The 23,153-nt window shown below is 41.6% G+C and overlaps 2 protein-coding genes and 1 long non-coding RNA gene across 5 annotated transcripts in view; 1 reads left to right on the top strand and 2 right to left on the bottom strand.

The window, feature by feature from the left end:
• Positions 1–4,169: 4,169 nt before the first annotated feature.
• Positions 4,170–15,706, bottom strand: PSMA6 (proteasome 20S subunit alpha 6). Its single transcript, XM_065064071.1, has 7 exons — positions 15,469–15,706; positions 10,855–10,949; positions 10,028–10,109; positions 9,616–9,771; positions 7,865–8,043; positions 5,611–5,705; positions 4,170–4,378 (listed from the first exon to the last, which is right to left on the bottom strand). Exons 1-7 carry the CDS (start codon positions 15,542–15,544, stop codon positions 4,321–4,323), a joined length of 741 nt encoding a protein of 246 aa, XP_064920143.1. The 5' UTR covers positions 15,545–15,706; the 3' UTR covers positions 4,170–4,320.
• Positions 15,707–15,811: 105 nt separating this feature from the next.
• Positions 15,812–22,773, top strand: LOC106145679 (uncharacterized). Its single transcript, XR_010472906.1, has 2 exons — positions 15,812–15,976; positions 21,087–22,773. It is a non-coding gene; the product is annotated as an uncharacterized LOC106145679 (long non-coding RNA).
• PRORP (protein only RNase P catalytic subunit) overlaps positions 20,092–23,153 on the bottom strand; it is a 53,568-nt gene continuing 50,506 nt past the window's right edge. For all 3 annotated transcript variants that reach the window (XM_065064061.1, XM_065064062.1, XM_005502316.3), the window contains 2 exons: positions 22,198–22,393; positions 20,092–20,518 (listed from right to left, as the gene is read on the bottom strand). In XM_065064061.1, coding sequence (XP_064920133.1) covers positions 20,390–20,518; positions 22,198–22,393 — 325 coding nt within the window. In that variant the 3' untranslated portion in view covers positions 20,092–20,389. The remainder of the gene's footprint in view (positions 20,519–22,197; positions 22,394–23,153) is intronic.

Below are 23,153 nucleotides of genomic sequence, written 5' to 3' on the forward strand. Positions count from 1 at the left end.
CATCACAGCAACATCAGGTGTCACTGAAACACATCCCTACTCCCGAGCATGCAATCCCAGTCCATGCACATTCACACCATGTTTCTCCATCCACAGCTAACAAGTCTGACTCTCTAACTTGAGAGTGTGTTGCTTTCTAGTTTAAGGAATCCCATCGAGGATTAAATACCTCATGTTCACAGCTCTCTGTGCCAGTGGGTGTCACAAGAGGCAGTTTTCTGGGAGAGAAAACTAACATATCATTTACTAGCCAAAAAATGACAGTTTGGCTTGTGTGTCCCAATCTGTACTGCACACTACATCACTAAAGCCTTAGCTAGGGAACTTTACTCCAGAGGCTGGTGGTTCAATGTACAGATCAGCCCAGCCACAAGGAGCTGCACAGCAAGGCCGTGCGGTGCATCTGCTGCGCCGGGAAGCTCAGCTGTGGCTGACACGTTCCAGCAAGGACGAGGAGAAAAATACTAACCCAAAAAATGGAAGCACACACTCCTTCATAGGTCACTCAGTTCTGCTAAGCACAGTTAGCCAATTTGGACTTAGTGATATGCTGGGTCTATTTATTCACCAGGTTTACAGCCAAGTCCATTACAGTTTCTATATTTAACATCGTGGCACAAAATTTGCATAGATGATGCTGGCACAGAGAAGACTAGAGAAAATATTACTATGCTGAGAAAAGCTTGGTGAACAGCAACATATACTGTTAGTTACTGAAGTTTTTGACAGTCATTTAAGAAATGTAAGTTTATTTGTATGGACATAGTACAAAGGACAGGAGAAAGTGTTTTGTTTTTTAAATGGGAGATCCATGATAAACAAACAAAATTCACACGCTATTTTAAGCAGCTTTGCATAAGCATGTGATGATCCTTGTTTTAGTTTGGCCATGAGAGGTTTAAGTTCACTGTTCCAACGGATCCTGAACTACAGGATGTCTTGCATTGTTTCCAAATAGTTTGGGTTACAGCAAAACAAGAACAGAACATATTGTTACTAGCAAGAACTGGCTGGAACAAGCTATGACAACTTAAGAACTTCCCATTGGAAAAAAAAGAAAACTGATTACAAAATGAAAAACAATGCACCTACCGTTATTACCCTGGTAGCGTAGGGGTTTTTCTAGAAAAAAAACATGAATATTGTCAGGAAAATGCTTCACAAGACTTGATCTCGTGAGCCAACACGGCTGCTGTTTTGCAGAACTCCAAAGAGCAGCCTTTTTCTGTGCCAGGGGAGAAAAATAAAAGTGCGGGTTTTTTTTTTTTTCCTTCAGCTGCCAGCAACTTAAAACTCAAGTTCTTCCATCTCACTTCCAACCACATGCACTGAACCAAAGTATTTCTTATTTGGTACACCTGGACATAGGTGTAACGAGAAATGGGACAGAAGAGGTAGAGAAGAATGCAGCGTCTTATGCCATGTCATTAAAATTGCTGTAATGTACCTACTTGTACTCACTCCACCTGAACTCCCCATCTACCTCTCTGTGCTTACATTGTCATCACCAGAGGCTTTACAGTGAAAAGTTATGGTCTAGGATTGTGTGTTACAAGTTGATTCAGCAGCACCTTACACTTGAGAAGTATCTGAAATCCCAGAGAGGTTAATTACTGTCGGCCTTAACACCTTTTGTTTCCAGGATGAATAGACAGACAGCTCCTGAGGACCCACAGACTACTTCTGTTGAGCTATTTCTGTCTCTAACACATGCCTTTACTACTTCTGGGCCCCCTTAGGCCGTGGGGGTTACTCATAAGAAATCCAGATGCTCTTCACAGAGTCCAATAAATACTGATTTACCTAAGCTGGCTGCATGTACTTGCCATTTACATCCTTACACTCTACAGCACGAATAAAGAGTACTAGGAATGTAACAGACACAGTTACAAGCCTGTGCAGACCCAGTCTGAGTTTAGTACAGATAACACTGACCTGGGCCTAGTATGCAAATAAGACTTGATCCTATTCCTGCTTAACTGCTCTTACATTCACTGTAACTGCATCTACCAGGGTTCCCAGCACTGGCACAACAAACCACACACATGGATCGAGCCCAAGTCTGGTATCGCTCTCGATAAGCTCTACCCAAACCATCAGCGCTGGGATGGTACCATGCACGCTCTAGTTCCTCCACCAGTGCCAGGTCTGGAACTGCAGGTGATAGCAGGCACAGCCCCACAGCAGCCGCAGCTGGTGCAGTTTGATTGCAGGTGCTGTGAGCTCCAGGGTGTGAGGAATGTGATCACGTGTGAGTGTAACACACGGGGTTTTCCCATGCGGTCAGGTATCCCCACCTGCAGAGCTGCCTTATCTTAAACAACAAAAAGCTTTGACTGAGAAAAATCCCCACCATTAGTACGAAAACAGAACCATGAGTCTGCACTACAGGACAAAACACTAGCAAAAATGGCATTTCAGTTGCTGCACTTTTAACTTTGCTTATTAAAAAAAAGATGCAACATTGCCAGGTAACATATTGTAGACAGCTTATTTCATTAACTCTGAACACAAGACGGGATGTTCTGCATTGCAAAAGCATAAGGTATGAACGAGCACCCACTGCTCTTAGAACCACCGAGATATACAGCCACATACAAGCTCCAAAACGTCGAATTAAAAAGTGTTGCAGGGAGTCTTAATACTAAATACTTTAGTCACATGGCTCCCCAATTGTCACCTTCCTTTTAATTTGTTCTGTTCAAGAAGTCATTAGTGAAGTTTTCTATACAAAATCAAAGCTGATCAAGAACAACCTATCAGTGCATTATGTTTTATGGCAAAGTACATGATGACTTCAGCCTACCCAAATTCCAAGCTGTTATACAACTGGAGAATCAGGAAGGAAGGTCCTGGGAAGTTTCAGAAACTCAGCTGCCACTTGGAATGACAGAGACCTTTCCAAATGTGCCATCAGCATTTGTTCTACTGTTACACAAAACCATACAGAATTCTCAGATAACCCACCCAAAACCAGAAGCAAGGGTGGCTGCATCTTATCACCTATACTACGCTGTCTGACATAAGGGAAACTGAAATTTGGAGGCACAAATGGAAATTGAGGAAGCTTTGTGAAGTCAACAATTCACAGTACATTTGAATCTCCTCAACTCAGTTATCACATAAGGTTAGCATTAACTTCTACTAACCACCAAACACAGAATTGCGTCTCCTTTACTACAATGAACTTGAAAAATACACATTCAAGAGCCTTTAACTGTAAAGCAAAAAGAAAAAAAAATCCAGCAATCCCAGTTTCTGATGATTTATGAGGCCTTCCCCAAAGGTCTCAAAAAATCAAAGAGAATTCTGGACTAATTAAAGCAAATATAGGAATAGCATAGAGGAGGAATGAAGGAGCTAGATTGGATTAGCTTGGCATACTCCCAAGAAGACGCATGTCAACCCAACAGCTAAAAATGCCTGGTAATCTGCCCTGTCTCCCCAGTGTCTCCTCCCTCACAACTCCATCATCTCCCTTTTTGCTGCTGAGGGTGAAACCTCTTCAATTGCAGCAAAACAAAAATGCTTTTTTGCGGTCTCCTCTTTTCTCCTAACCCAGAACCTTTGAAGGAGCAATGTGAATTGCTTCCCAGTGACATTCTTGTTGATGGACTTTGTCTATTGGCCCCAACATTGTTCCTGGCACTGCCCAAACCAGGTTGGTAACAACAGCCAAACTCTTGAAGTACACTGCATATAGAATCTCTTCCCCTAAATAAATGTTAGCTTCAGAGCTGTGTTATTATAGTAGATGTCCATTAAATTTACTACCTGGACCTCAAATAAATCAGTCTAAAGGAATGCTCTGGGAAGCACAGCACAAGTTTTTTCTTCAACTTTTGTCATATATCCTTATACAAACCTGAGCAAATATTAAGATCTTATTTTCCCCACAGAACAATAATGTTATAAGCCTTCCAATATCAGGGCAAGAAGAGAACACATGTAAATGTACGAATTACCTCAACACCCCGCCTAATCTGATATAAAACTTTACATTAATAGCCAAATAGCTCAGGTGAAAAATGTGGAGCAGAGTATAAAACTTCTCTTAAAATACAACTAAAAGGCAAGCAATCACAGAAATATTCAAAATCATCAAGCATTTTGTAGAGAACTTCATAGAACTGAGAGTTTAAAAAAATACATTAAAAGGAGACACCAAGTATTTCAAAAACCTCTGTTTTATTTGTACAGAGTAAAATACATCATATAATGAACATCGTTTTCCACCCATAATCTAAAGCCATTAATAAGTGTTTTCTTTTCACCAAATATCCTGGTCAGAAGCACAGACAATGGAAATGGGAATGCTAATTAGTCTCTCTCTGCCAGAGCTACAAGGTGCACATCAATCTCTGCTTCTGTAAGGATCCTGAAAGAACAAAAACAAATCTTAAATAGCTTCAATGATCCTCCTCCTTAAGCTATAATGTTCCAACCTAATATCTACACAAATGAGTTTTACACAAGGTATCTTTCAGCCCTTTGAAGCCCTGCTGCCAGGGCCTCAGGCTGACATTCCAGTTCTTTTGGAAAAAATAAACAAAGAAGCCAAGACACTAGAGAGTAAAAAGGCAACAAATGGTAGAAAAAGAACAGGTAATTCCTGCAAGCTGGGCCCTGGTGAGGAGAAAGGGTATGGTCATTAGTATGATTACTCCAAGGTGGACACAGGTTTTCACAGCCTTCTCCCTCTGCTTGTTATCCATCCTTTCTGAAAAGGACAGAAGACCCGCAAATGCAGTTTGGTAAAAAAACAGCACTTGACCCTTGAGCAGCAGCAAAGGGGTAATGCAGCTCCCGTAGGCTTTCTCAAAAGTGCTGTTATTCAGCGGTCCTAAACACACCCCGCCAAATGCAAACCCACCCATCTTCACTACATCAACTTTATACACATTAGGAAGCACTTAAGTGGGTGCACCTGTAGGATACAAAGGTTTGAAGCCTCTCTCCAATCCCCACCTACCAAGTAGCTAGACTGAAGCAGCAGAGGACTTGGCTTGGCTGCTCCTGTCTGGCAATAAAAGACTAAGGCAGAAATAACTGAACTCCTCCGCAGCAAGCCAGTCGTAACTACATTTTAGCTAACGCATACCTAGAGGGTCATTTTGCATTAACAAAAGTGCCCCCAAACCTATTTTCCCACATTTCATGCACACTTCCACAGCTCTGTGCTGTGCTGTGCTGTGAGAAGGCTGCCTGGTCCGCTGCACCCGACTCGAGGCGCAGCCCTCAGCAGGAAGATCTGGTGTTGTCTCAATAGATCTGACCAAGGGACCCTGCTGCACACAGTGCGCTGCCCTCGCACCGGGGCGGTAACACGGGAGGGAGGTGTCTTGCTTTCATGCTAGGTGGGAAAACACTTCTCTCCGCTGCACCACTTAACCATGTCAAACATTTTTAAACTATGTTGCCATTTTTTCTTAAACAATGTCTTTAGCAGCACACATTTTGTAGAGTTACAAGGAAAACAAACCAAAACAAACAACAAACCTCCAAAACTTCTGACATCTCTTTTTCTCAATTCACCATTACATAAGAAGTTAAAAATAATTGCCCATAACCAGAAAAACACACAAAGTTCTATCAACACTGGTCACTTACCTGAATTTAGGATTTTCCACTGTAACTACACCAACTTCTATTTCTGAAGGTTTGAAATCAATGGACAGTACAGTAGACAGGCATGTTATTGCTGTCTGAAAGATGATTAAAAAAAGCTATCATTAAACAGAAAGCAGTAAGGCTGCTTTTTTTTTTCCCCCAGTAGACATAGCATTAACAACTGCCCTTCCTTCTAGTTTTGAGTTATTTCCTTCCACCTCAAAAGCTCAGCTGAAAAGTTTCAAATAGTTTCCCCTTGTTACAGAATACAATCCCTCTCCAGTCCTCTCTCTATTAAAAGCCCAATCTAGCAAAGGGACATGTCATTTTCATAGCAGAAAAAACCCACAACAAACCTGAAAGCTTTTACCAAGCAAAGATTAAAACCCCATGTCCCAAGGACAGAACATGTTTCATTACTGGCAAACAAGACTGACACCAACGTAACAGTCCAAGATTACTCAAAGCACAAGTCACTTGTGTAGCTTTCATTTTGGCTTTTCTTTTGGTAATTAAAATTATGTTGGCTGTTTCTAAAAGCTGTATTTCATCATGGCTTAACTTATTTTGTTCCCACCCTAATCATCACCTGTTTTAAAAGGTATTCTTTGCAATCTCACTCACGCTTAACCCTGCAGTAGAGTCATAACAATGCTAAAGATATATTCCTAAAACAACGATTGAGCACAAAAAGAAGTTCCATAAAACAGCTATGTAGGCAGATGCTTATCAAATCAGTTATTCTGACATGCTGGCATTTAATTCTGATCAGTAACGTATTAGGAAGTGTAGGACACCAGACAAGATTTTCTGAAGGTTATTTTCAATATGTTGATAATACATTGATTCTGCAGTAATTCTATAAGACTACACAGATGTATTATCACAAGACTGCCAAGTTGTAAAAAAAATTAAACCAAAACAAAAAACAGCAAAAACCCCCAAACTCTGATCCACAGAGTATTATCACTAATTCACCACAAGCTTAAAAAAAAAAGGCAGCATTATGTGTGAAGAACACTACAAAAACATGATTTTTGCTCTTGTTTGACAGACTTGCTTCTCTTTGTCACTGCTGCCTTTTACAGTAACAGGGTCTGATCTACATTCACAATCTCAGCATTTTTACAAAGACAACAAAAATGTATAGAAGAGCTTTCAGGATCTGACTGCCAGATTAATTACCAATTAAGTATTTGCACAATACCATGGAAGTTTTATGAATTAAAAACAGGAATATGAAAAGACTATCTATCACTCAACTAAGAGACGTGCACAATGTAATCAAGTAGTGATAGATAAATATATTTAATCCAAAAAATATTCAGCCAGGATAAAAAAGGATAACTGAGGGAATTTCAAACACATTAATTTCAGCATGCTATGATGATTAGACCCTCTCAGGATCTTCTCTTTAAAGAAATCACATATAAAGGAAATAAGTACTTAAGATACACATATAAAACTTATGAGTTTATACTGAAGAACTTTCCGCTTAAATGGTACTTTCACAGTAATGTAGACTTCAGATGTAATTTAGCTGAAGGTCTGAATCTGCATAGCACTCATAGGGACCTTAACACAATACTGTTTAATCTTACAGAGTGTCAACAGCTTGGGTTATTATTCCTAATTTCAAGTGCTGACCTTGTGATGCAGGAAACTTAACATTATGAGAGAAGAATGAGGCCTGGCAGGAGAAACAGGTGGGCCAGGGAAGAGGATTGTTTAGACGGTTCTCTACAGTCTGAGTGAAAAAAGTAAGGATAACTTATGAAATAGGTCAGTGAACTGATTTTATAAGTAGGATACATTTTTACAATGAGCCTTGAAGGACAGTTTTCACAGTGGGTGTAACAAAGTGGTGCTGTATTTACTAAACTGACAGACATGCACTACCCCATCCTGTCTGAAATGAAGATTGGTTGAAGTGCCACTAAAAGAAAATTGCACTGGTATCCCCAGAATCAAGCACTGTAGTAACCAACTACCAGCTGCAGTGGGAGTGCTACAATTATAGATTCTGCTTCAGCCAACATAAGGCAGAAAAAAGCAGATTAGATTACTAATTAAAAACACTTGCAAAATACCTTTAAAGATTTTCTGGCTGGAATAGCTATACTTGCTCTGGCAGCAGTACAGAACTGTAAGAAAATAGGAAATGCCTAACTGCATTCCTCTATATCACAAGCCTACATACAGCATATTCATTAGAAATACTTTAACAAATCTTTATTTCCTTCTGCTGGCCTACCTCTACTGTTTGTTCATATGTCCAATCAAATTTCTTCTTTACTTTCTTTTCAAGAAAACTGGTTGACTCTGTCTGTTTAACGCCTGCAGCTGTGGCCTTGAATCCACAATAGTAACCGGCCGGATCACACTTGTATACCTGAGGGCCGTGTTCTTCATCAATACCAATCAGAATCATACCTTGAAGAGAAAATTTGTTAACTTATTTCTTTCCCCAACTTTAGCAATCTCATTCAACTGAAGAACAGAACAGAGACTCCTCTCCCCTGAAACTCACGCACACACAGCAGGACATTTTTTGGAACCAATACCTAGAGCTGTGATTTCCTCCTTATCTCTAATTTGCCATTTCTTACCAGCATCTCATTATCAGGTGTGCACCTCAGTTTAGTACAAACTAGATCTCTGTCATTCCCAAAGGCTACTCAATAAACGTGGAAACATTTTTGCCATGCTCAGTGTGTAGAGAACCACAAATCAGGAAATACAAAAGTTTAACCCCGATACAAAGTTAACCCACCCACAACTCACTTCCTGCGTATTGTGTGACACTTCAAAAGTGTTAACAATAGTTCTCTTAGCATGTGCCTTTTACCAGAAAGCAACTTTACAAATATGTTGAAACTAATAGAAATATTAAAAGATCAACTTTAGATTTCTCGACTGTAATCCTGAAAAGCACTGCATTACATCCATCATATTTTCCAAAAAAGGTTAAGAAAAGAAAAATAAATATTTATTCATGTATTTAAAAACAAAACAGAAAAAACACACAACCATTTTCCAGTACTATCAAGGTCTAGGAAATGCCAAAGGAAGAAACAAACAATCATTCCTGAATATTACAAGCACAGAAAAATTGCCCCATCATGGAAACTGTGGTGTAACCCTCAACGTTACTTCTTTAGTGAGAAGTGCAGTGCTTACTATGGTTACGAGAAGTGATTCATCAATTCTGAAACTATTGTCCTGAAAAGAAAAAAAAAATGCAAGCAAACTAAAAGAAACCCAGACAGAATGTTTAACGAAAAAGTAATTGAGGAAACACTGAGGAGACGTTAAGTCTTTTATCTCGGTTCTGGGCAGCCTAATGGTACAGTTTTAAGTTGCTCACAGGCAAATATAAAAGGAAAAAAAGTCAGAACCCGCCTCAGAACAGACAGATGACCAAGAATATCTAAAAAATCCCCAACTTTACACATATCTTTTTCTATTTAAACTGCATTTACTGTTATAAAACAAGACTGGTGCAGAAATGTTTGCAAGTGAAATATTTGTAAGCGCTTCTTCTCTACATTAGCTATATAATGGTTAAGAGCAAAACTTATGCAGATTTTTAGCCTATACATACCACTTTGATAGAAAATAAGACACAAAATCTGCACAAACATAATTGCTCTCTCCATATGTCTGTTTTAACAGTGATATTTACCAAGACACAGACATCAGTAAAAAGAGCATCTCCCAGTGACAGGCATCACTGTGCAGTGTGAACAGACTTCGTCTCAAAAACGAAGGTGAAAGAGCATCACACATGTTCCAGAGGCTGAACTATTCACTCCACGCCAAATGCTGAATCAATGGTAAAATCATGGCTCCAATTCAGGATTTCCAGCACTGCTCTCTCATTTGGCTGTTCACCCCTCTTACTCCTTCACTTACATGCAGACCTTGCACAATTTGAAAACAGGCGAGAATTCCTTGCACTTGAAGTGGCAAGCTTAGACAAGAAACAGAAAAGACTAAACTTACAGCAACCAAGAGGCCTCATCTCAGCATTCTGCGTATAGACCTGAGAAATATCTGCAATCCTTTTACACAGCATATCCACAGGGATGTCGTAGCCGTACTTGTACTTCCAGTTAGCAGCCTCATAGCGAGCTCTCTGCACCTGGGATCTGCTGTCAGCTAGACAAGAGAACTAATATTAATTTAACTGAACAGGTACCACATTTATTCCTAGCATTGCTAGAGAAAGCAAATTCCAAGCCCTACTTTAAGTTGTCTTTAAATATACATATGAGAACTAGACAAGTTCTCCAAAAAACAGATTGAGTAGAACAAATCTCCTAGAGCACTTATTTGTTTTGTATGATGCAAAGTGGATAACTATATAAAAAAATTGACACACTTCAGATACTTAAAAAGATGGTGAATTAAATACCTGTCATTCCTGTCATCACGCAGCCAATATTTTCAGTAATTCTGAATAAATGAGTCACTGTGTTGGAATCCAGTAACTTGTCCTAAAGAGGAAACAGAAATGAACTAACAGAAAACATTGTCCTTTAAGTACAAAAAAAGACTCTGGATGCTCTGGTATTTACAGAAGAGACCCCCAAAAAATCAACTAACAGCTAAAAATTGTCTTTCAGGCTTTCTACTATTTACTGCTATGGGCACATGAAGGAAGAAATAGGAGAATGAGAAAGATAAACTCAGTATCTGGAAAAGGCTGACAGCTGCAGCATGACCAACTTCAAAGTCTTTTTCCCTCTGAAGAAACTTTGAGAACACACATACAAAAACTTGAGTTCTTGTTGCACTCTGCCCTTCAGACCAAAGGGTTTTCCCTCTTTGTCAACAATACAGCCCCACTGTGCTGAAACGCTCGTGAAAATCTGTTCTGAATGCTATTGGTATAACACTTTCTGAGTAGGAATTAAAGAAATCAGGAAACTGAGGATGGACAACTCAGCCCTTACAAGCCAGACTAACGTACAGCAGCCAAAGTACAACACACCCCACTCTGTGTTTTAGCTTTAACCCCTCAATCACTGCAGAGAAAACCAATATTACAGTACTTGGTGAGGAAATGTACAACTGAGCACTAAACAGAGCTAGAACTCGTAATAAGTAGAACAATAAGATATTCAACTCAAACTGCAATATATGTCAACGTTAATAAATATAATATCAATGTTGCAATGTGTCACCCCCCTGTTTTTTCTTACTTCCTTCCAGCCTCCCCCTCAAAACCAGACTACTTACAGGTACTTTTTTCTGTGTTACAATTACTGCAGAATCTTTCCCACGAACAGCTACTGATGTAAGTCCACCCTGGTTTATGGCCTTGAAAGCATATTCTAAAAAAATACGTAAAAATTCATAAAAAACCAGCATTAGAGATATTAGTACAAATAACTCTGACACACCTCCTACCAACACAGAGGTCTCACCAAGTTCTATTCTTTCTAATACTTTAATATTTGTGCAATACTTTGTGTCTTTAAGGTCTTTAGTACAATGCACACAAGAACCTTCTGATGGGAATTTAGTCATTAACTCCCGTCACAAAACTACTATCACTGCTTTGCTCAAACATTTATAATACTTTGCCTTTTTGTTCAGTTAGAATGTTTAACAGCAACAGAATTTGTTTTAAAACCAAAAGCTTGTTCTGCACTTGACCAAAAGAGTCCGACGTTAACATAAGACTTTTTAGCATGCAAAAGTTTAGTAACTCAAGCATTATTACCATTGCAAGGATGTGATTTTCTTTTGTGGTTTTCAACTGATACAGATGAAAACTGAAGTGATGGACTAGGCAAAGAAGATTGGTTTTAACCTTACTATCGCGTTTTCTGACTGGATGTTCAAACACTGCAATGCTTTAATCCACTTTTTAAAATGAAACCTAAGCATGTACCTACCAGACAGCATTATTGAGATAAATGTAATGGATTAAGGTTTACTTGATATAATCCAGGTAATGCATTTCCCTTGATTAATGGTTTCAAAAGCCTTAAGAACAACAACTTTAAAAATAATTTATCTGGCAATACATGATAAAAATTCAGAACTCCCTAATATCTGCTTAGAAGAGGGCAGTTTCAGGCAGTAACTATATGTATTTTTTTTGTCAGTGATGAGAATAAAAATGGAACTTAGAACAAGTCTGAACAACAGTGTAGCAAATCGCTAAAACTATCCTCTAATAATGGGAGCAAGAAGCTCATCTGTTTTAAAATCTGCATTCAAATCTACAGAACAGACTGCACAACAGGAGAGGAATAATGGGAAAATGAAAAAAAACAACTCTTGCAGTACCAGGATCTTTATGTCCAATTTGCTGAGTCAGTGTTGTGGAAGGGCTGGCTGCCACGTATTTATGGCACCATAGTTATTACTCTCAGGCATCAGAGCATTTACTGGGTAACCCAAACACACCATGAAGAATGTCCCCCCTTTCTCTCCGCTACACACACAGCTCCACTCACCTCTTCACTTGCCCTCTCCAGGTGACCAGTGCTGTAGCCTGCAGGAGGGCACAGCAGCCGGTGAGACATGAGGCAGCGCTGCCCACAAACCTGTCACGTTTGAAGCCCCAGGCCAAGGCTCTGCAACACTTGTTTATTTATGTGCACAAATACCTGAAGGGAGGGTGTAAAGAAGGTGGACAGAGCCAGGCTCTTCTCAGTGGTGCCCAGTGCCAGGTCCAGAGGCAACGGGGACAACATGAAACACAGGAGGTTCCATCTGAACAGCGGGAAACACTTTTTCACTGTGACGGTGACCAAGCACTGGCAGAGGCCCACAGAGGTTGTGAATTCTCTGTCCTTGGAGATATTCAAGAGCTGTCTGGACACAGTCCTGGGCAACCTGCTCCAGGTGGCCCTGCTTGAGTAGGGGGTTGGACAAACACTTCCAGAGGTCCCTGCCAACCTCAACCATTCTGTGACTCTGTGACACTGAGGTGGGAGCAGGAACAGGTGCCCTCACAAACTGTTTTTCTTTGCAAGCACTGACAATCAGGCTTGCTGAACTGCAGTCCCTCCTTGTCCTGTTCCTATTACCATGTGCATTCTTCAGTTTTCAGAGACAAGCCAAAAAGTGAAGTGGCTCTTACAGTATCACAAATCCAAATTGCTAGTGCTGTTTTAAGTCTGTTTTCTGCTATGTAAGTATTTCAGCAATACTCCACACGTTCTTTCTGAAAACAGCAGTCACTTGCTGTTACATCATGACAGTCAGAAATTTGACCATAATCACAGTATCACAGTATGTTTGGGATTGGAAGGGACCTCAAAAGAACATCTAGTCCAATCCCCCTGCTGGAGCAGGAACGCCTAAGTGAGGTCGCACAGGAACATGTCCAGGCGGGTTTTGAATGTCTCCAGAGAAGGAGACTCCACAACCTCCCTGGGCAGCCTGTTCCAGTGTTCTGTCACCCTTACTGAGAAGAAGTTTTTTCTCAAATTTAAGCGGAACCGCTTGTGTTCCAGCTTGATCCCATTACCCCTTGTCCTATCATTGTTTGCCACCGAGAAGAGCCTGGCTCCATCCTCATGGCACTCACCCTTCATATATTTATAAATACTAATAAGGTCCCCCCTTAGTCTCCTCTTCTCCAAACTAAAGAGACCCAGCTCCCTCAGCCTTTCCTCATAAGGGAGATGCTCCACTCCCTTAATCATCTTCGTTACCCTATGCTGGACCCTCTCCAGCAGTTCCCTGTCCTTCTGGAACTGAGGGGCCCAGAACTGGACACAATATTCTTCACCTCCCAAATTTCCACTTAGAAGAACCATTACTTTTGAAGACCGGAACTAATAAGTGGCAAGACAACACTGATGTTTTGAGTGATTTTAACCACAGCAACAAGAAATGTATATGAAATAACTGTTAACTTCTCTAACACGAGATCGCTTCAAGGGCACTTGAGCTTTTTGAGCTTTGGAAAGAGAAGACAGCTCTAAGGCAAAGCACAGGCATTTCAGTACAATATCACTACACTGGAAATCTCTGTTCAGGTACTGCCAACTTCCAAAAAATCCTCAGGTTTTAAGGCAGCCTTAAAACAATGTATCTATACTCATCCTTGACACCACCTAATTAACCTGTATCCAGCACATGGACAAGGATGTACAGGATTAAGAAAGAAAGAAAGAAAGAGCAAAAAAAACCCTGGAGTTGGATATTTAACCCCAAGCAACCATGAGCTTTCTGCCCAGGTTGTGGCCAGGTGCTGGCCAACACTAGCGTGGCACCATGTTCAAGCTGTCAGCCTGGCTGCGGGTACAGTGAGCTCATACAGAACTATGCACACCTATGTATTTTTCTTCCCATAGCATACAGGTACTCAAAATATCTTTTAGACAGCTTCAGGCTGTGTGCAGAGGCTCACAAATGCACAGGCAGATACTTGCTTCTAAAACACAGGTAAAAGATATGGAGGTACTGCACATTTCTCACACATTAACCTAATTGGTGAATATACCCAGGAAGTAGAAAACTGAGGCTCTGTTTTCTCTTTGCAACAGGATGCAGAAACTATTCCTAACAAGTTGTACTGCAACAGAGAAACAGCCAGAATGACGACACAGACTAACCAGCTTGTTTTAATGCAAACGGAAGGTCAGAGCCCATGACTCTTCCATCACAGAGCCACTGACATCCCGTGTGAGGAAGTGCTGCCCCTACCCATATGTATAAGGCTCACTGTGCAAGTTCCATACAAGCCTTATAAACACTTCAGGCATAAGACAGCACCTGTATGTAGGTATCTTGTACGGGTAACTTTCTATCCATGTACAGACACCTACACAGAGGCACTTTCCTGGCTGCTCCCTGGAGAAAGGACCCCTTGAGACTGGGCCACCTGTGCAGGAGGCCTGTTCCACACACCCAAGGGCAGACACAAAAAACTTACTGGCTGCCATGGGCAATTCATGCAGTCTGGTCCCAACAGCCCCCTTTCCTGGGGAACAGATGGATGTACGGATGTGCTGTGTAATACACGTACAGCGAAGCCACTTGCAGCTGTGGAAGAGCCACTAAGCTCCAGGGGATGGGGGCATCAGGATGCTGCTGCCAAAACAAATCACCCAGCCCTGTTGTAAGGATCGTTCAGGAGCCCTCTCATTGTTCTGCCAGACTGCAAGCTGACTATGCTGCTACTGAGTATTCTGCAGCAGCACCATGAGGCTCCTCTGCACAATTTGCTGCACTGTAGAATATGAATAAAAGTCTCAGTAACCTACAGAAGAAGATAAAGCTATGCTGCAGCATAATTGCAAAACGTTCAAAGAAGCCTGAAAATAAAGGATAGCTGCTGCTGTCTCACAGGCTGTGATGTACAGAACACATGGCACTGAGGTATAGCAAGGGAGAGCACGGGCTACCACCAGAAACTGACTCTAACTCTGGCATGCAGGGTTTGAGGCAGTTCAAGCCCCATTTCAAACAGCTCAGAAACACTTTCAGAGGAATAAACAGCTTTTGGGTAACTGTCACTTTGGTCTACAAGCATCTGAAATAAAACACTAGGAAACGGCAGGAGGCCCCTCCCCGCGGCAGGGACACTGCAGGGGATACCCCCTGCCCGGAGCTTTCCCTTTCTCAGCGAGGATCCCCTTCCCGGGCCCCACGCCGACACGCCGGGCCCGCAGCTGCTCCTGGCTCCCCGCAGGCTTCTCCCCGCACCGCGGGACCGGGCAGGGCGGGAACCCAGACTCGTCGGCCACAAGAAGCGCCACGTTTCCCCCCTCCCCAGGGCACCGGGCTCGGCGGGGTTTCCCGAGCCCGCTGTGGCCCTGCCCGGCCGGCAGGCCCGGCCCGTGACGGGGCAATTCAGCGGCAGCATCCCCGGGGCCGGACACCCACCGACTTGGTAGAGGCGGCCCTCGGGCGAGAAGATGGTGATGTGGCGGTCGAAGCCGGCGCTGGACCCGCGGGACATGGCGGAGCGGGGGGGGCGCGGCCGAGCGGCTCACGGCGTGCAAGCCCCGCGGAGACCGCACACAGGGCGCCGCGGGAGTACTGCCGGGTCACGCGCCCGGCGCAGGCGCCGAAACGCGCACAGCTCGCGCACCGTCACGCTCCCGCCGCAGTACTGCGCATGCTCAAGCCGTGCGGCGCTCCGTGTCCCTGTCCCCCGCCCCCAACGCCTCGCGCCCGCCACCCCCTCGGCCGCGCAAGCGCACTGTGGCGGCGCGCGCAGCCCGCGTCCTGTCGCGACATGCGGGCGGCGTCGTGCCAGCCCGTGCAGCGCGGCAGAAGGCGGGCCCGGGGAGCGGCGGGCGGACCCAGCGGTTCCTGGTTCACGGGAAACCGCGTGGAAGACGTTACAGAATGCGCGCGGAAGTACCGGAAACCGGGGGGATGTATAATGGTGAGCTGTACGGCCAGCCGGGAAAACAAGGCCCTCTTCCAGTTTCCTAAACACAGTATTTCCACATGTTCTTTTCAAGAAATACACCAACCTCAACAAAGGTGTTTAAGATACTCATAATGAGTAATTGTTGCCGCAGACGCATTATAATGTGACATTTAAAAGACTTAACTGTTTATCAGTGTCCAGTACAAAGGGAAATTCCCCAAATTTGAACTCATGAATACACGCTCCTTTTGGCATCTCGGATTTCCCCTGCTCCTTGTGGGAAGGCTTTTTTTTTAAAGCTGGATCATTCGAAGAGTTGGAAAAGCTGTGTTTTGGTCTCCGCACCTCTATTTTACAAGGCTGTTATTAGATGAAATAACAGACTACAGGTGCATTTTGTGTATGCCATATATTAAAAGTCTGCTTTCTTGAATTTTTCAATATACTTTTCCTTGATTATTGATCTGGCTGTGTGTTAGAGGGCTGTCCCCGTGACGAGGGAAGCGCTGCGTGGGCAGATGTGAGCTGTTCACGGCTGTGGCGCAGGCCTGGGACACACAAGGCACGAGAACGTCTCTGCTGGGTCAGACAACCTGTCCAGCCCCGTGCCCCGTCTCCAGCTGTGGCCAAAAGTGGGTGCCCAAGGAAGAGTACCAAGACCATAAAGAGCCTCTGATGATCCACTCCCTGAATACTCTCACAGTCTCCAGGCGTCTGGAGGGACTTCCCAAGGCAGAAATAGCGTCTGGTTATTTAATAACCCTTCCTGCATTTCTCTTTCATGAACCTGCTGGTCTCCCCTTGAACTCACGTGAACTTCTTGCATCCATGACATGCTGTGGCAAAGAGCTGCTCAGCGTAACAACACGTTGTGTGGTTTCATCTGAAACCTCACCTTTTATCTGAACCTTCTATCTGCCAGCACTGTCTGATGCTGCTTTTGTACTGGAAGAGACAGCAAGCAATCGATCCCCATGCATCCCCTCCACAGTTCATTAGTCTTATGACCTCTGTGCCTCACAAGACCTCTGTTCCTCCAGGCTGAGGATTCCTGACCTCCTAGTCCTTTCACGTACAAAGCTCTTCCATTCTATAACCCTGGAGTTTAATGTCAGATTATTTTTCCCATGAGAAAAAGGGGATGGGAAAATGGAAGTAATTTTCAAGCATTTAGCCTGATTGCCAAAAAATATCCAAGTGAGAAACTCCTTAAGTGTTTGGAATGAAAGATTCAATATTTGACTTAGACCAAGGAAAGAGTAACAATTACTCAATACTACGGATGTGACGGAGCAGAAGTCACGGACAGTTTCTAAAAGTTTTCTCCATCTATGTGGCAGTTTTGTCAGTTTCAACGTAAGGTTTTGTTTCAGTAGTAAAGCAATCACACATTTTGGGTTTAGTGTTCATTACGTCTGACCAACTACGTGAGAGTCAAAGTCTGTGTTGCAGGACCCTTGGGAGACATGTTTTTAAGGTGGCAGTAAGTGTGTGAGCTCGGAGACGAAGCTATTTCCAAAGCGGCTACAGCACAGGCTGAACCCCTTCAGCCTTCCTCACGTCTCTCTCACCGACGTGTCTCCCTGTCCCCAGCATGTGGCAGGCCAAGCCAAGTGCTGGTTCCCTCCGATCCCCGTTCTCTCTCAGCGGGCCAGCAAAGGGCAGTCGGGGTCATTCGCTGTGGTTTCGTGGGTACCAATTGCTGCAGCATTGGGAGGACTTGCCTTTCTGGCATTCAGCATGCAACCATCAATCTAATAAGCTACTCCCTGACAGACACTAGAAATCCTTGCATTTTTACTGCACTTCTCTACTAACAAGTAGCAACGTCAAGTAGATCTGCTGGTAGATGCCAGTAAGCTTTGGATTGCTCTTGGGTTTATTGCCAATGAAACCTCCCAGCATTCCTTTTACATACTCAGAAACAAATCCTCATTGTTATGTCTAAATTCCCTGTTTCAGTAATCTGAAATGTGAAGACTTAAAGCAACACAAAAGGAATGTTATTTCACAAATATCTTAAATAGAGTGCAAATAATTAACCTCAGGCAGAACTGAGGCTGTGGAGAATGTGTACATCTATATGAACAAGAGGAACGCGATTGAAAAAGTGTGGAGGTTGATTGCTAATGTTTCCTTTTTGGTTCCAAAGATAGGAAGCAATTAATTCCCTCCAAGGATCTACAGTGAAGTGTATTACCAGCAAACATAAAGAAAAAAAAATAGTCACAACAATTCTCACACTAATGTTGGGACATCCTCCTGTTGTAAATTCCAGATTCTGTTTCATCTGCCCCTAAATACACTAAAAATGTGTGTATTTAGGAAGTGTTACTATTTAGAAGGTGTTATGGTATCTCTGTAGGAATAGGTTTTGAGATTAAACCCAAGTGACTGATGAGGAACATGTCTGTTGTCAGTCTACAGGAAGCAGAGGATGCATTTATTCCGGTCTGATATGTCCGCATGTCTGATAATGACCAGGGTGAGGTAAAATACAAACCTCAATGGACGAACGCGTCTGGCAATGAAAGGGATACGCTGAAGGTGCAGTTTCTGGGCAGCTAAAGCTGACCCAAGGCAGAGCTGCAAGGACCCACCTTCTGCAGACTGGTATTTCAAGCCTCTCTCCCACACAGGTTTCAGTACTTGTGCAATGGTGCTAGTTCCATACAACAACGCAAATTTTGACCTGGCCAAAACCAATTTTTTAAAGGGTTTTGCATTCAGCTGACTCAGCCCTGAGTTCCTTAGGACTGCAAGACCATTCAGAGCTGGTCCCAAACTGGGACTATAACAACACTGATTCACATCAGCATGTGCTGTTTTGGAACTTAACCCAGAGGGTACGTAACCCTCAGACACAGCAACAGTTGCTTACTAAGCAGTCCTATACAGAGAAGACACGTACTTTGACAAAGCAGTATTTGCATTTTCAAGGAGATATGGCAGTTCTCTGACTTACAGAATTGTAAAAACAATCTTCTGACAGATTAGATGTAAATTGGTTTGAGGAGTGAGAGAATATCCAGTCTCTCTTCTTTCCCTGTCAGACTCCAGAAAGCAGGTGACATACAGGAGTCAGAAAATGGGTCTGTGATTAAAGCTACCAACAACATGATGAATTTAAGACCAAGGTTCTGGGTTACTTTAAGAGGTATCCAGCTCCTCTACCCTTTCTGCACAGCACCTGAAGGATATGACAACATGTAAATCACAGATGCTGGTTTACAAACCAGGAGGAAAAAAAGTGTCAGGATAGCTCTCTGATGTGAAAAAAAGCAAAAAAAAGCAAAAAAAAAGCAGAGAACATGCCTGAACGCTAAGAGTCCTGAAGCAGCTTCTCATGGGACACTGCAAAAACTCAGAACTGCAAATACTACACAAAAAGATCTTTATGATTCAACTCAGTTTCAAACAGAGGATTTTTCAGTGTGCAAGTCAAATATGACAAAAACATGATCTTTCATGTGAGATTAATGTGGCATTTCCATGTTTGCGGGGGGATGAAAGTTTGCATTAAATTGGTAAGTGCAATAAATGAAAACATTTACCATAAACCACTTATAAATAATAACTTGGAACGCTTTTCCTGTGATTTTTTTTTAAAACTTGGGATAAGATTTATAAAATTATCAATAGGAAATTCAGTTTTGTTCTATTACTGCCTGTAAGAATTTCTAGTTATCATCAATTTTTGTTTACAAAATTCATGCATTTACGTAAGCAAACAGTTCCAATGACATGAAACCCTGTCAGAAACAACAAATTTTAGAATGTGAAAGAGCCACACAATATCCCACTCATTTTTTACTAATTCTTCCACTCAAAATCTCAATATATGTTGCTACAACAAAACTTTTGCATTCTGTGTGATCGAATCAATTCTGGTTAGTGTGAGGAAGTATTAGGGCTACGTGTGTCTGCCAATGGTAAGCATACCATTTGGCCCCATCAGCTCCATTTATTTGCTACAGACATTGTGTGACACTGTTGCAAAGTCAGCCTGCCCATTGTCAAGGTATTTTGAAAGTCCTGCTTAATTTCTTGGAAGTACGGAATTTATGAATGTCAGTGTAAATTAAAAGCTTGAGAAAAAAACTAACAAACAAACCAACCCCCTGAAATTTCAAGAGGGAAAACCAAGTTTTAATTCAAATCATATTGAGACAAATCACATTGAGAGGGTACAGAAATCGCCTGTAAAGATGGAAATAACGGACCTAATTCATCCCTGCTGGACCACCACTGATGTTAACCGATTTACTGCAGGAATGATTTTGACAAAACGCAGTTACTGAATTTTCTTTAGTGATAGGGCCTCACACATTAACCCCATAATTGTACTGCTGCGTTCTGCTAGTCAGCAACAGTGATTTAAAAAAAATAAAAAAGTGGCTTCAGCTTGTACAATTACATTCTTCATCACTTCTGTTGAATGCAGAGCCATTTTCTTGGTACTTCGTATGAATATTTTTCGTCAAAAGTGTCTTTATAGGGGATGTGCCATGTATCACCGGTAGTCTGTACCACACAGTCATAACGCAAAGCAGGCTGTTGGATAGAGACAGATAAAACCATTTCCTTAGATATTACTAAATACAATATATTACTAAAATACCAGTTATAGGTACCAGTTATATAACTTCCAACACTTACCTTAAAGTGATGAACCTATGGAGATTTCTAACAACTCTGATTTATTTCCTTACAGCAAACAAATTCTAAATTTTAGTACTGGAGGAAGAACTAAAACATCTTTTAGTATTTGGAGGTCTAGGAGTTATTATAAATGGTTAAAATCATGTCTTCAGTCTCCACCAGCTAATAATAATTTAAACATAATGCATTCAATTTCTAGAAATAGCAAAATGATTGTTTTTCTGTTCAGTTAAATTATATCATATGGAAATTAACTTAGGATGTGGAGTTCATAGGCTTGAACTGATAGGATTTAATGACATTAATGACATCTTGTGTTTGTTCTTCCAGTGTACCTCTTTACAGAGCTGACTTGCTCTGTGCTGAGGAGGATGTAAGAAAAGGGGTTATCACTAACACTTTCAAGAGCATCTAGTCGAACAAATATAATAAACTATTTTTCTGGTCTACTATGTTTCAGGTATCCTAACTCAACGTACATAACACAAATACAACAGCAACACAACTGGTTGGCAGTTATGGTTCTCAGAACGTACTGTCACTCTGCATGTACAGTCTTGGATGTCTACTGACCTCTGACAGATTCCAGAATAACCGAGAAGACAGCTATGACTGGGAATGTCAATCATCCAAATCACATGTATGGGAATTAAGATATGAAAATTAGTAGGCCTTTTGTACAAAAGAAAGAAACGAAGTGTAAGTAAAGCTGTTTTACTCAGGTAGCCCTACATGCAGTATTTGGTTCCATAAAAAGTAATGTAGATATGGCAACAGTGAAGGAAAGGCCATTGTTCTTATAAGCCTGTGTCTCTACGGTCTGTTTGTAATGGTGAATATTATTTTACAATTTCAACCAGTAGGCAATAACAATGCAAACAGATAACAAAAAACTGCTGGTATGGAATGTCAACATGATGAATTTTTCCCTAGAAAAATCTTAAACCAGCTGTACTCCTGTTAATGTACTGTTCATGGCTCTCAAGCATACATGTCTCCTAGACAATAAGAGTAATATTCTGCTATAAGATGATACTATGCTTGGAAGACTGCAATTTCTGCAGCTGAATACTGACTATATACCTGAGTGTTCTGGGCTTTCCTTCATGAAATTTTATACATATGTTAGGCTAATGTTAAGAGTGAATACAGACATTCCTGTGTTTTCCTGCTTCTTTAAAATAAAGGCGGAATAAATTCTATTGTACAATTAGAAGCACAATATTTTATAACAGTGATAGAGGGGAGAATAAGGTATTTCAAAGTTCAAAATAAATGAAAAAATATTGGCACTTATGTTTTACAGCAATGGAAAGATTCGTATATAGAAACAAGCACTTACATTTAGATTTTAAACATTTAGGCAGCATTTCTTGTCTTTCTGACTATTTTCATGTTTGTGGTATCCTTTGTGAATACAGTGAATTTTCAGTAAGCATGAGAGTTTTGAAGCCATTGGTACAAATCCATTTCTTAGACTCACACAAGAATCTTTTTGCTTCCAGAGTTCGAAATTGTGTATCTTTAATGAACATGCTCTGTGTGCTTTCTGAATGTAGCAGAAAACTTACCAAAAATTTTAAACGCTTTCCTTCTCCAGAAGAGGAAATCACTATTTGGTGTCCACGCTGCCACTTACGGAACAGATGACGCGTTACACTGTCAGAAAGACAAGCCTTGTGATCCCGGAGGAAGTCTCTAGTAACAAACTTGCAATGCTTGCCCGATCGAAGAGTGGCGTATAACAAGAAGGTATCGTCCTCAGAGCTGAACAAAACGAATGCAAAAGACAGATTTTGTTCACAAGGCAGGAAGTGGTTGCAGGAAATTAATCAAATGTTGATCTGAGATTTATTCATCAGCAACACTGAAAATTCCCATCACTACTCTAGTTCCCTGGTAGAATAAAGAACTTCTGCTTATCACAGGGCACCAAAAGTTAGAGTGCAATGAAAATTAATTGCATGCTACACAGAGCATTCTTTCCTCCTATCACAATCTGATAATACAACAATATAATTTTTGCCACATAACTTAAAAGTGCTATGTGGAACAGAACTGCTAAAACTCATAAGGTACCTCCAAAACTTTGTTGGAATATAAACAGTCATCACAACTGATAATAAAATGTAATGTCGGCAACAGCACCAATCTGTGAATCTTTGCCTTTATTTGTAAATATACTTGCAAAAGGTACTATGATTATTTGGAAAATATATTTAGCTATTAAACTGAAACAATTTTAGGGGAAATAGGGCATGAGATACCCTATACCTGGAGAAGCTGAGCAGAACTTTGCTTGAAACCACTTTTTGATTGCTGTGGATTACTGTAATAGTAAAATGCAAGAGACAAGATCAGGTAGGATTTCCACTGCAGTAACAGTGTCTCCTTTGTCAGTGCTCAGATAGCAGGAAAGAAAGCAACGTGACTCAACAGCAAAGAGAACAACAGCCAGAAGCAGAGAGGGGATGAAGGAGAACAGATCTGAAACAAGAAGCCAGACAGAAGGGACTTGGATTAGCTG

The sequence above is a fragment of the Columba livia genome, chromosome 5 (assembly GCF_036013475.1).
Source record: "Columba livia isolate bColLiv1 breed racing homer chromosome 5, bColLiv1.pat.W.v2, whole genome shotgun sequence".
NCBI classification, from domain to species: domain Eukaryota; kingdom Metazoa; phylum Chordata; class Aves; order Columbiformes; family Columbidae; genus Columba; species Columba livia.

Coding starts and splice junctions, on each gene's coding strand:
- PSMA6 (XM_065064071.1), bottom strand. CDS start 15,544: ATGTCCCGCGGGTCCAGCGCCGGCTTCGACCGCCACATCACCATCTTC. Junction 10,950..15,468: donor GGGCCGCCTCTACCAAGTCG/GTGGGTGTCCGG, acceptor GTATTTTTTTAG/AATATGCTTTCAAGGCCATA. Junction 9,772..10,027: donor CGTGATGACAGGAATGACAG/GTATTTAATTCA, acceptor TCTCTTGTCTAG/CTGACAGCAGATCCCAGGTG.